Source organism: Jaculus jaculus, chromosome 9 (assembly GCF_020740685.1).
Source record: "Jaculus jaculus isolate mJacJac1 chromosome 9, mJacJac1.mat.Y.cur, whole genome shotgun sequence".
In the NCBI taxonomy this organism is placed as follows: domain Eukaryota; kingdom Metazoa; phylum Chordata; class Mammalia; order Rodentia; family Dipodidae; genus Jaculus; species Jaculus jaculus.
This window is the reverse complement of record NC_059110.1, coordinates 130,101,382-130,114,696: the sequence shown is the minus strand read 5'-3', so window position 1 is coordinate 130,114,696 and position 13,315 is coordinate 130,101,382. Positions and strand designations below refer to the sequence as shown.

At 45.2% G+C, this 13,315-nt stretch overlaps 1 protein-coding gene across 1 annotated transcript in view; it reads left to right on the top strand.

Moving 5' to 3' along the window:
• The window catches only part of Arsg (arylsulfatase G), a 143,625-nt gene that overhangs the window by 87,451 nt on the left and 42,859 nt on the right, over nt 1–13,315 (top strand). Inside the window, exons 7-8 of the mRNA XM_004655655.2 lie at nt 5,803–5,999; nt 7,019–7,099. Of these exons, the coding sequence (XP_004655712.2) occupies nt 5,803–5,999; nt 7,019–7,099 (278 nt within the window). The remainder of the gene's footprint in view (nt 1–5,802; nt 6,000–7,018; nt 7,100–13,315) is intronic.

The window sequence follows — 13,315 nt, the reverse complement described above, 5'->3', positions numbered from 1 at the left end:
CCTCGCCAATACACCAATATATACCAACGTGCTGATAATTTTGGATCTGTGCCAATGCACTGATATGTACCAACACACCAATAATTTGGAGCATCCCTGGGTTCTTGTCTTATGCATTCAGAGAATTGAAGCCCACAGACCGGAGGGTATGGTTTAGAGAGACTTTATTAGATTAAGAGAAGAAAAGAAGAGGAAGTACAGAGAACTCCTGCCCATGAGAAAGCAAGTTGGGGGGTGGGGAGGGAAGCCTGTTTGGGGATTCCCCCCATGCTCTGAAGCCTGGTGTAGAGTTTAATCCAGGACGCAGAAAATGACGGGTGGGGGGGCAGGAGAGATGGCTCAGCGGTTAAGGCACTCATCTGCAAAGCAAGCACTGGGATTTGGTTCCCTAGCACCCAGGTAAGCCAGATGCACAAGGTGGCACACACATCTGGAGTTCATTTTCAGCGGCTGGAGGCCCTGGTGTGCCCATTCTCCCTGTCTGTCTCTCTTCTCTCTTTCTCTCTCTGTTTGCAAATCAACATGTTTTATAGAAAGAAAATTATAGGTAAAAAAGAATGATATGATTAGTTATGAATTCAGTAGGAGTGACAGAGGAGAAACATGGGGTCCCATTGAAAGAGTTTGGGGTGCAGTAGGATCCCTGAGGCCTGAGGAATAAGTGGCTACAGGTTTGCTGTGCATGGTGGCCATTCTAGGCAGAGAGACATCATTGGGAAAAAGACATTAGAGATGACTGCAGAGCAGGTCTTTAGTTCATTCCCTCCCAGATTTATTATTCATCTGGGGGAAATAAAGAATGATGGGGATGGGTGAAATAAGGATTCAAACTGAATCTAGAACCCTGGCCAATGAGTGTTAGGTGGGAGCTCAGTGGGAGTGTGAGACAGTCTAGGGTGACTGGTCCTCCAAAAGTACAGAGCAGGGATGTCCTTGAGCCTGCCTGTGCAGCCTCCATGTTGGTAAGTGAATGAACTAACTCTGTCACTCCCACTGAATTCATAAATAATCACTTCCTTCATTTTAAATAATATTTTGTTTACTTATTTACAAGCAGAGAGGTGGGGGAGGGAGAAGGAGAGAGTGAGAGGAGAGGAGAAAGAATGGGCACTCCAGGGCCTCCAGCCACTGCGAATGAACTCCAGATGTATGTACCACCTTGTGCATCTGGCTTATGTAGGTCTTGGGGAATCAATCCTGTGTCCTTAGGCTTTGCAGGCAAGTGCCTTAACCCCTAAGCAATCTTGGCAGATTATCTCCTTCATTTTTTAAACAATATTTTTATTTATTTATTTGAGAGAGAATGGGAGTGCCAGAGGCCTCCAGCCACTGCAGATGAACTCTGCAGGCATGTGTCACCATGTGTATCTGGCTTACATGGGTCCTGGGGATTTGAACCTGGGCCCCTAGGCTTCGCAGACAAGTACTTTAACTGCTAAGCCATCTCTCCAGACCATCTCCTTCATTTTTTTTTTAGCCCTGGGTTATTGGTGTGTACCATCATACCCAGGCTTTATTTAGTTAAGTATTTTATTTATTTATTTGAGAGTGAGAAAGAGGGAGGGAGGGAGGGAGAGAGAGAGAGAGAGAGAGAGAGAGGGAGAGAATGGGCATTCCAGGACCTCCAGCCACTGCAAATGAACTCCATACACAGGTGCCACCTTGTGCATCTCTTATGTGGGTCCTAGGGAATTGAACCGAGGTCATTTGGCTTTGCAGGCAAGCACCTTAACCACTAAGCCATCTCTCCAGGCCAATCTCCTTCATTTTTCAACTGCCATTTTCTAGGTCCAAAATGAAACTAGATGTTAGGCTTCAGAGGGCTGGGAATCACATCTGTTACTCCTGTCACTCCATCCTGGGTGCCTGGGAGCCCAGTGGGAGCTTCATACCTATTCATTGACTACCCTGAAGACATTGCTAGAGTAGAAACATGAACAAACATGAACGAGGGGCTGGGGAGCCTCACAAGCATGAGCACCTGAGTTTAAGTGTGATACCCAGAGTGCACTTAAAAATGCCAGGCATCATGGGGCACACTTACTTAAATCCTCAGCAGAGGTAGACATATGTCACTGTACTTGGCTCATTCGTTTATTCATTATTATTATTATTTTCAAGGTAGGGTCCTACTGTAGCCCAGGTTGGCCTGGAATTTACTCTGCAGTTCCAGGCTGGCTGCAAACTTATGACAATCCTCCTACCTCTTTATTTGTGTTGCATGTCTGTGGGCACACCAGGAGATCTGGCTTCTGTGGGTGGCTGGGGAGTTGAACCCAGGCTGATGGGCTTTGCAAGCAAGCACCTATAGCTGCGAAGCCATCCTCCCAGGCCCCTGTCCCCAGGCCTTAAATCTCCAGCCCTTCTCTGTGCTCTGCCCTGTCTTTAATCTTTCCAGCATCTAACTTTTCCCCTCCCTTTTCTGCTTTCTGTTTTATTTGTTTCCCCACACAAATAATGTGTTCCCTTTAGAAATCTCTGAAACAGAGATAAGCAAACAGAAAAAGAAATACCCTGAGTTTCACACCGCTGAGATAACTCTTATTATAGATCTGAGTGAATTCTTCCCACCCCATTCTCTGCTCATGTATAAACACACTTTTCATAACCTTATTAAAGTATATTTGAAGTAAACATCTGTTAAGTATAATGGAAACAAACTATCTTACAATCAGCATTTTCCACCCTCAGAGTACCAGGTCACCCATTTAATTTCTGTTTAGCATACACACACAATGAAGAGATGACTCGGGGGCCAGTATCCCAGGGGACCATTGTGTGTGTGCCTTGCGTAAGGCCATCTTTATGAGCCCTGACCTGGCATCATGACTCAGGGAAGGAGGCAAACACTTAGAACTGCTAGCCTGTATTATTTAGAAAAAGCTACCATTATAGTTTTTTCTTTTTTTGAGGAAGGATCTCACTCTAGCCAGGCTGACCTGGAACTCACTCTGTAGTCCCAAGCTGACAGAAAGCTCAAAGTGACTTCCCTGCCTCTCAAGTGCTGGGATTAGAGGTGTGTGCCACTATGCCTGGCTAAGAGCTACCATTATAAAATACCTTCTACAAGCACAAAAGTCTTTGGAGGTAAGAATGTCCCCATTTGGGGCTAGGGAGATTGTTCTGTGGTAAAGGTACTTCTTGCAAAGCCTGAAGGTCTGGGTTTGATTCCTCGGTGCTCACATCAAGCTAGATGCACAACATGGCATGTTCATCTGGAGTTCGGTTGCAGTAGCCACAGGCCCTGGCGCACCCATCCTCTCTCTTTCAAATAAATAAATAAAAATCTTTTTTTAAAAAAAGACTTTCCCTGTCTTACAGATGACAGAGGTAATGTGAATTGCTCCGAGTTACGTAGACATGAAGTAAAAATTCCTGGGGTTTGGATGCAGGTCCCCCAGCCTGTGTGTCCACTCTGCCATCTTTTACTATGACCTATTTCTTTGAGACTCTGAGGAGGAAGATGGGGGATGGAGCACTTATAGAGAAAGGGTAAAATGTTTAATAACCAGATCTCAGAGCAGACATCCCCGATCCGCCCATTTCTGTGGTGTAAATACCCTCACCCATGGCTGATTTCAGGGTGGCACCACATGTGGGTTGAGAAAAGCTGGGCACCCTGACCTGCATTGTTACAACACAGATGGAATAGGCGCAGCCAGCCTATGCGCACAGAGCACTCACAGGCCGGAGCTCCCAGATACTCCTGAGGCGGAGACAGGAAGATCCTAAGCTCAAGGCCGGCCTGAGCTACAGAGTGAATTCAATACCAGCTTACACAACTTAGTGAGACCCTGTTTCAAAATAAAAAGCAAAAAGAGGACTAGGGATATAGCTTAGTGTAGTCTATTGCCTAGCAAGTGTGGAGCCCTGGGTTCAATCTCCGATGTCAGGGTGGAAAGGAAACGTAGATCATAGTAAAATAAAGTAATTAGAGGGGCTAGTGAGATTGCTCAGTAGTTAAAGGCACTTGCTTATAAAATATAATAATTAGAGCATTATCAATTATGAGAATTCATTATTTTTTTTGAAACAGGGTCTTCTATAGCCTATGCTGGCCTTAGACTCACTATGTAGCCAAGATGACCTTAAACTTACGATGTAGATATGTGTACATGTATGTTATTATACATGTCCATTTGTCTCTTGGTACCAGCAAGGGGTTGATTCCTGAACATTTCCATACATATATATTGTACTCTGTTTATGTTTGCCCCAGAGTCAACTTTCTATGCAGTAAACGCACACACATATATAACAGAAGGTCCTCAACCATTTTAAATGTGAGATTCTGTGACACTATGAATGTTCATTTTTAAAATTTATTTATTTGAGAGAAAGAGGGAGGGAGGGGGGACGAGAGAGAGAGAGAGAGAGAGAGAGAGAGAATGGCTGTGTCAGGGCCTCTAGCCTCTGCAACCAAACTCCAGATGCATGTGCCACTTGGTGCATCCGGCTTCACCTGAGTACTGGGGGATCAAGCCTGGGTCCTTACGCTTTCCAGGCAAATTTCTTAACCACTGTGCCATCTCTCCAGTCCCTAGGTATTCGCCTTGTAAATAATTCCTATCCATCTCGAGAATGTTTCCGTCCCTCCACATTGAAACTCATTTAACATTAGCTCTTCATTTTTCCTTCCCTTTGCTCTCTGAGTAACCACCATTCTACTTTCAACTATTTGATAATAGGGCTTCTTAAATTTTGTCCACTTGTGCTGGGCATGGTGACACACACCTTTGATCCCAGCACTCAGGAGGCAGAGGTAGGAGGATTATTGTGAGTTTGAGGCCACCATGAGACTACATAGTAAATTCTGGGTCAGCCTGGTCTAAAGCAAAACCATACCTCAAAAACAAAACCAACAAAATTTGTTCACTTGAGAGCCTTTTTCTCCTTGCACATTTTTATGCCACTCTGCCTTTATATAAAAAAAGCATTTGTTAAAGATGAAAGCAAATTTTTGTGCTAATGAGATAGATATGTTTGCTTATATTTCTATAAAACATTAAATCTTGGCTGAATATTTGATATTCAGGACAGAGCATCCTCAACATTTTTTAGTTGATTAATATTTTGATAACTGTCAATTCTGAGAATGCCATGTTACATCAAAGTACAAAATGGCCATTTCAAAAATTGTTGGAAATTCTGTCCTAATTCCAAGCCAAAATTCATTTGCCATTTTTTAAAATGACACTCAAGTCAGTAACTCAAATGACATTTTTTAATCTTTAATTTTTTTTATTTAAAAAATACTTTAAAAACAAAATAGGGCTGGAGAGATGGCTTAGAGGTTAAGGCACTTGCCTGCAAAGCCTAAGGACCTGGGTTCGATTCCCCAGTATTCACATAAAGCCAGATGCACAAAGTGACAATGCATCTGGAGTTCGTTTGCAGTGGCTAGAGGCCCTGGTGTGCCCATTCTATCTCTCTGTCTCTTTCTAGTAAATAAATAAATAAAAATAGTTTTAAAAAGAAATTTGAATTTCTGGGTACACATGTCAAAAAGGCACTTGATTGAGCATAGCTATTCACCCACTGCTTTTCTCTGTATCCTCCGAAAGTCCTCTCTCATGGTGTGGCCTGTGGGAGGAGGCTTCAGTGAGAGTCCCTGCTATAGTACAAGAGGAAAGGTATTGGTTCCTTGCCTGGGGTTGGGGTGGGAGCAAGACAGCTTTCTGATCCCCGCAACTACCAGGCTATGTATTTATGAATGTATGTATGTATGAACGTCCTTTTGATTCTGAGTATTGAACCACGCCATCCTCCTTCAGAGGCTCCCGAATCTCTCATTTATTCTAGCTCCAGCGGAAGACCCTTCCTGCTCTATGTGGCCCTGGCCCATATGCACGTGCCTTTATCTGTCACTCCACCATTGGCAAACCCATGGAGCCAAAGGCCATACCGTGCAGGTCTCCGGGAGATGGACAGTTTGGTTGGACAGATCAAAGACAAAATTGACCGCACAGCAAAAGAAAACACATTCCTCTGGTTCACAGGTAAAGAAGTAAAATCCAGTTGGTCTGCTCGCCGCCTCGTGGACAGCTTTGTGGGTGCCTGGGAAGAGCAGGGCCTGCTCCGCTGATCTCGTCACAGGACAGGGCTTACTTTGAAGTTGGGGCTCTCATGATATTTGCTGGCCTGAGTGTTGGAGTGTTGGACTGGTATCTGATGGGCACCCCATGGTCGAGTCCCTAGAAAGGTTTGCACTGACAGAGTAAGCTTCTGGGGGCTCCATGGATGCTGACCAGGCCTCTCTGAGCACTAGTCTTTCTTGTTGGTGAATGACTGTCATTGTGAACCTGGATAGTCACCTTCCTCTCTGGTCCCCAAAACTCTGATAACCAGGTGATATCTTTTGGTCAAGTGGCCTCAGTGGAACTGAATTAGTGACCCCTAAAAGAACTCACACATTGCTGGGTGTGGAGGCACACACCTACAATCCCTCAGAGCCTGAGGTAGGAGGATCTCTAGTTCAAGGCCAATGTGGGCTGTACAATGAGTTTGAGAGCAGCTCAGGTAAGGACTGTCCTTGGATTTGTTATGTGACACCAGGCTGACCTCATTCATGATCCTCCTGCCTCAGACTCCTTTTTTTTTTGTAATTTTTATTTAATTGAGAGCGACAGACACAGAGAGAAAGACAGATAGAGGGAGAGAGAGAGAATGGGTGCGCCAGGGCTTCCAGCCTCTGCAAACGAACTCCAGACGCGTGCGCCCCCTTGTGCATCTGGCTAACGTGGGACCTGGGGAACCGAGCCTCGAACCGGGGTCCTTAGGCTTTACAGGCAAGCGCTTAAGCGCTAAGCCATCTCTCCAGCCCTCTGCCTCAGACTCCTTCCTGGGGGCTGGGACTATAGATGCGCACCACCTCGCCTGGCAAGTATAGGCCCATGTTTGGTTTTAGAAGTCCTTCTGTCTGGTTTCTGCTATGCAAAGCTCTGGGACCAGAGAGAGCCAGTGGTTGTGTCTCCCAGGGGACCAGTGACTATCACCCATTGCTTTTCTTTGTTTCTAGGGGACAATGGCCCGTGGGCTCAGAAGTGTGAGCTTGCAGGCAGTGTGGGCCCCTTCGTTGGATCATGGCAAACCCACCAAGGTAGGCTCAGCAGGGCCTACTGTGGAAGCTGGGTCCTGGCTGGGAGTGACAGTCTGCCTTAGGGAGGGATGACTTGTATCCTGGCCTTGGAGGCACCATCGTGACACAGGGACATAGTGTCTCACAAGCCACCAGCTTCCAGAAAGAAGAGGAAACAAGTTGGGATGGAAAAAAAGGGTCTGTTTAGCCGAGCCAGCCACTTACCACCTCTCTCCCTGTGCTGTACGGGGACTAGCCAGCCCCGCAGCCTTCTAACAAAATATATTTCACCTCAGCTTCATCTGGCCGCTCTTGTTTTTCTCCCATTTCTCTTTTCTTTTCATCATCCCTCCATCTAACCATTAGTTCACTTTATCTAGTCAAGGAACATTAAGTGCACAGTGCTGCCCGGCTTGTATATACTTTGTCTCCAAACCCTACAGCAGTTACAGGGAGAAGCAGCACTGGCTTAATGCATAGAGGAAGGGAAGTTAAGTTACTTGCTCAAGGTCACAAAGTTTGTGAGATCGAGCCCGGGCAGGTAAAGTCGGTGCTGCGCCCACTACCCCTCACAGCCTCCCTCGGGTGCCTCTACCTTCTGTGTAACATCCTTTGGCCTGTAGCTTGGTTTCCATCTGCTTTGTAAAAGTTTCCCATAAGGACCTCACTTTCTGAGAGAGCCACCATTCTGGGGACGGCATGGTACATCGATCTGTTCTAGTTCCCTTTGCATTGCTGGGACAACACACTGACCAAAGCAGCTGCGGGCAGGGAAGAGTTTCTCTGGGCTTACAGTCTTGAGGGGGCAGCTCCATGGTGCAAGGAAAAGATGGTAGAGCAGAGGCTGGACATCACATCTCGCCACAGCAGGTGGAAGAAAGCAACAAGAAACTGAGCCGAGCTCAGGCGGGGGTGCTGGCTCTAAACCCCAAAGCCCGTCTCTGGTAACACACCTTCTTCAGGAAGGCTCCCACCTCTCCAAGTGCCACCAGCTGGGGACCAAGCACTCAGAACACACGAGTTTACAGGGTACATCTGATTCAAACATCATAGGACCAGCGTTTAAACAATTCTTATGCTTTTTAAAAATTTGATTTTTTTATTTATGAGAGAGAGAGAGAGAGAGAGAGAGAGAGAGAGAGAGAGAGAGAGAGAGAATGGGTGTGTCAGGGCCTCTAGCCACTGCAAATGAACTCCAGATGCATGCACCACCATATGCATCTGGCTTTATGTGGGTACTGGGGAATCACACCCAGACTGTAGGCGTTGCAAGCAAATGCCTTTAACTGCTGAGCCATCTCTCCAGCCTAGAAAAATATTTTATTTTTTTTTAAAGTTTAGAGAGACTGATTAGTTTAAGAGAAAGAAAGGGGAAATAGTATGAAGAGCTCCTGCCCATGGAAGGAAAGAGGAAGTAAAGTGCTATTGTTTTTATTTTGATTTCTTTTTGCTTTTATTTGAGGTAAGGTCTCACTCTATCTAGTTCAGGCTGACCTTGAACTCACTCTCTAGTCCCAAGCTGGTCTCAAACTCACAGGGATCCTCCTACCTCTGCATCCCAAGTGTTGGGATTAAAGGCATGTACCACCATGCCCGGCCTAGAAAAATACGTTTTCAAAACTATTTTTATTTATTTGCCAGTAGAGAGGGAGAGAATTAGAATGAGAGCACCGGGGCCTCTTTACTGCACATGAACTCCAGATCACGCACCGCTTTTTGCATCTGGCTTTACATAGGTGCTGGGGAATTGAATCCCAGTTGGGCAGACTTTGCAAGCATGTGCCTTTAACCCTTGAGCCAACTCCCCAACACCTCAGAAAATCTTGAATGAAGCAATAAAATGTACCGAAGGTTAGCAGTAAATACTTCTGGGTGTGGGAGGGAGAATTGAAGTGTGGGTTTTTTTGTTCCTATAACAAACAGTTCTAATTATATAAAAAATTTAAAAATAGGGTGTTGGGGAGGTGGCCTGTTGGATAAGGCTCTTTCATTTCAGCGTGAGGACTTGAGTTCCGACTCTAGCTCACATGAATACCAGGTGGGTGTGGTGGTCTACCTGTAATCCCAGGGCTGGGAGACAAAGGGGGTCTCTGGAGCCATCTGGCTAGCTGGACTGCACTCACTGATGAGCATGCATGCACACACGCGCGCGCGCACACACAATTATAGTAGGGACTGGAGAATATAGCTCAGTGGTAGAGTGCTTACTCAGCATATGCAAGTGCTTCAGTATGACCCTCTATCACTGAAAAATAAATATGAAAATTATAGGAGGTGCTTGTGTATAAGGGGCACCTGGCAGGATTACCATAGCTGAGGAATATCTGGTTGAATATTAAGAGTTCCTGGGGTTTCTCTGCTACCCAGGCTGCTGCTTAGCAATGACCCCAGCTATCCCCAAGTGGGAAGACAATTATCCCTTTCTTTTTTCACTTAGTTATTGACAACTTCCCTAAATATAAGTGATATGCCACAATCACAATCCTCTTCCACCACTTTTCCCGCTCCCAGATTCTCCCTTCATTGAATCCCTTCTTCTTTACAACTAGTCTCTCTTCTCTGTTGATGTCATCTTTCCCCCACTCCTATTGTGCAGGTCCATCAGCCACTGTGTGTCAGGAACATCAAGGCCTCTTTGTGCCTGGAAGACAGTGTTGTCATCACTCCTCTCCTTCCTTTGGCTCTTATATTCTTTCTTCCACCTTTTCTCCCTTTTTTGCAATGGCCTCTGAGCCTTGGAGGATGCGGTAAGATGAACATTACTGTCACTTCTCAGCTCTTTGGGGAGTCTCCCCAGTGGTCACTGCCATCAGAAAAGAGAAGCTTCTCTAACTAAAAGTGAGAGTGCCATTAAGATATGGGCGTAATCATAAGTATTTAGAGGGCAATTTAGTGGGTATAATATATCCATTCAGTCAGACCACAGTAGTAGTTTTCCCCCTAGGGCTTATGACCTCCCCAGTCATAGGCTTTTGAATCCATTTTCAGTACCAGGCATGAATTATCTCCCATGGAATTGGCCTCCAAGCTAATCAGAGAGCCATTGGTTTTCCCCATAACAGACATGCCGCATCGCACTAGTTGGTGTATTTGGCTTGACTGGCCAGATGTAAATCTCATGGAGTTCACTGCTGGTGTGTGTATGTGCACATGTATGGGCTCCTGCAGCTTCTCATGCATTCACCTGCATCAGGGCACGCTCCTGTGTGGTGGCTGGAGCCAAAAGTGGGGTGTCCTGCTTCTGCTCATTCTTATTTGAGCTGGAGCCTCTTTACTGATCTTGGAGCTTGGCACTTTTTCATGAGCCCCAACAATTCTTGAGTCTCTCCTCCCCTGAGGGGTTAGGGTTACAGAGGCACATAACCATACCCAGTTATTTTTGTGGGTCCTGTCAGATCTCCCCAGTCCCTCAGGCATGCACAGGAAGTGCTCTTAACCACTTAGCCATCCGTCTCCCCAGCCCCCTCCTCATGATCTCTTTTCCCTTCTTGTGATCTCCTATGTAGATTCATCACCCACACTCAGTCTCACATCCCCTTATTTACATACATGCAAACATTAAAAATTTGGATCCACATATGAGAGGAGATGTGGTTTATTTTCTTTCTGGGATTGGGTTACCTCACAGTAACATTTTATTTTTTTTCTCAATACCGTCCATTTTTCTGGAAATTTCAAAGGTTCAGTTTTCTTTACAGCTGATTAAAGTTTCATTGTGTAAGTGAACCACATTTTCGTTACCCAGTCATCAGTTCATGGACACCGAAGTTGATTCCATTTGTAGCTATTGTGAATAGAGCAGAATGAATGTGGATGTGCAGGTCTGTCTGTGGTAGGATACAGAGTCCTGTGGGTAGATGCTTAGGGGTAGCAGAGCTTAGTCATGGTAGTTCAACTTTTAGCTTTCTGAGAAACCTCCACACTGACTTATATAGTGGTTGTATCAGTTTCCCTCCCACCAACAGTGAGTAAGAGTTCCCCTTTCTCCACAGCATCAACAGCATTACTGTCATTTCTTTTCTTTTCTTTTTTTATTTTTTGAGAGATAGACAAAGAGAGAGAGAGAGAGGGAGGGAGGGAGAATTGGCACGCCAGGGCCTCAGCCATTGCCATAGAACTCCAGATGCTTGTGCCACCTAGTGGGCATGTGTGACCTTGTGCTTGCCTCACCTTTGTGCAAGCCATTCTGACTGGGGTGAGATGAACTCTCAAAATGTTTTTAATTTGTCTTTCTTTGATGGCTAAGGATGTTTAACATAAAAAAAAAAATCTGTTAGCCAAAATAACTTTTGCCTATTTATTTACTGGCCATGTGTGTGTTTAGTTTTTGCACTTGTTTTTGTATATTCTGAATGTCAACCCCCTTTCAGAGGAATAGCTAGTTAGCAAAGATCTCCCATTTTGTAGGCTTCCTGTTCACTCTGCTCATTGTTTCCTTGTGATGACCCTTTTTAATTTCATGTAGTCCTATTTGTTGATTCTTGGTACTATTTCCTGTGCTATTGGAATTCCCTTCAGAAAGTTTTTACCAATACCTATAACTTCCAGTGCATTGCCTATGCTTACTTCTAGTATTTTCAGCATTTCTGGTTTGATTTATTTAAAAAAATTATTTATTTGAGAAGGAGAAAGAAAGGAAGAGGAAGAGAGAGAGAGAGAGAGAGAGAGAGAGAGAGGGAGAGAGAATGAGTGTGCTAGGTCCTACAGCTGCTGCAAACGAACTCCAGATGCATGTGCCACCATGTGCATCTGGCTTATGAGGGAACTGGGGAATCAAACCTGGGTCCTTAGGTTTCATAGACAAGTACCTTAAGTGCTAAGCCATCTTTCCAGCACCCTACATAAAGATTCTTGATCCATTTTGAATTGATCATTGTGCACAGTAAGAGATGTGGATATAATGTCATTCTTCTTCATGTAAATAACCAGCTGTGGCATTTGTTAAATAGGCTATCCTTTTTCCAGTGCTTGTTTGTGATGATTTTGTTGAAAATCAGGTGACCATAGCTGTGTGAATTTATTTCTGGGTCCTCTTTTCTATTTCACTAGTCTGTGTGTCTGTTTGTGCCATTACCATGTTGTCTTTGTTACTGTGGCTTTGTAGTATAATTTTAGATCACTCCTAGTCTTTCTTATTCTTTCAATTTGTTGAGCATATACTATGTGACAGGAGCTGTTCTCAGTGCCTGGGGCACAACAGTTAGCAAAACCCCTGTGACCTCAAGGAATGACACTGTTTTATTTTTAAAATTATTGTGTTTATCATTTTTATTTATTTATTTGAGAGCAACAGACACAGAGAGAAAGCAGCAGAGAGAGAGAAAGACAGAGAGAGAGAGAACGGGTGTGCCAGGGCCTCCAGCCACTGCAAATGAACTCCAGACGCATGCACCCCCTGGTGTACCTGGCTAACGTGTGTCCTGGAGAATTGAATGGGGCCCTTAGGCTTCACAGGCAAACACTTAGCTGCTAGGCCATTTCTCTAGCCCCTGTTTCTTTAAAAATATTTATATTTATATTTATATTTATTTATTTGAGAGAGAGAAAGAGGGAGGGAGATAGAGAATGGGCACACCAGAGCTCCCAACCACTGCAAACAAACTCCACATACATGTGCCACCCTGTGTATCTGGCTTATGTGGGTCTTGGGGAATCGAACCGAGGTCCTTTGGCTTTGCAGGCAAGCACCTTAACCACTAAGACGCCTCTGTTTCTTAGGCTCTGTTGTCTTGATAGATCCTTGGAGATCCTGCCATAATGCAATTCTGACCCCGGAGGTCTGGCTGGGTGATGGACAGTTTGCATTTCTGTGGCGATTCTAGGTGATGCTCATGCCGTGACCACAGTGGGAGCACCACCAGTCTGGAACATTGCTAACTATACCACAGGAGTCTGGAGGCAGCTCTGAGCCTAGAACTTAGATCTCTGGGACAGTGGTTATTAAATGATAGCTCTGGAACATGGTGGTGCAGCACTCATAATTTCAGCATTTGGGTTGCTGATGCCGAAGGATTGCCACCAATTTGAGTCCAGCCTGGGATATCTAGTGAGTTCAAGGCCAGCCCGGGGCTATATACTACCATGCTTAGAAACAATGTCTCAAAAAGCCAAAGCACTGGGCTGGAGAGATGGCCCAGGTGGGATTCCTTAGCACCCGTGTGAAGGCAGCTACAAGAGTCGTGACCTCCATGGCCACTTGGTGTCTGGAGGGCAGGATTGTAGGCACTCCTCCCCCTC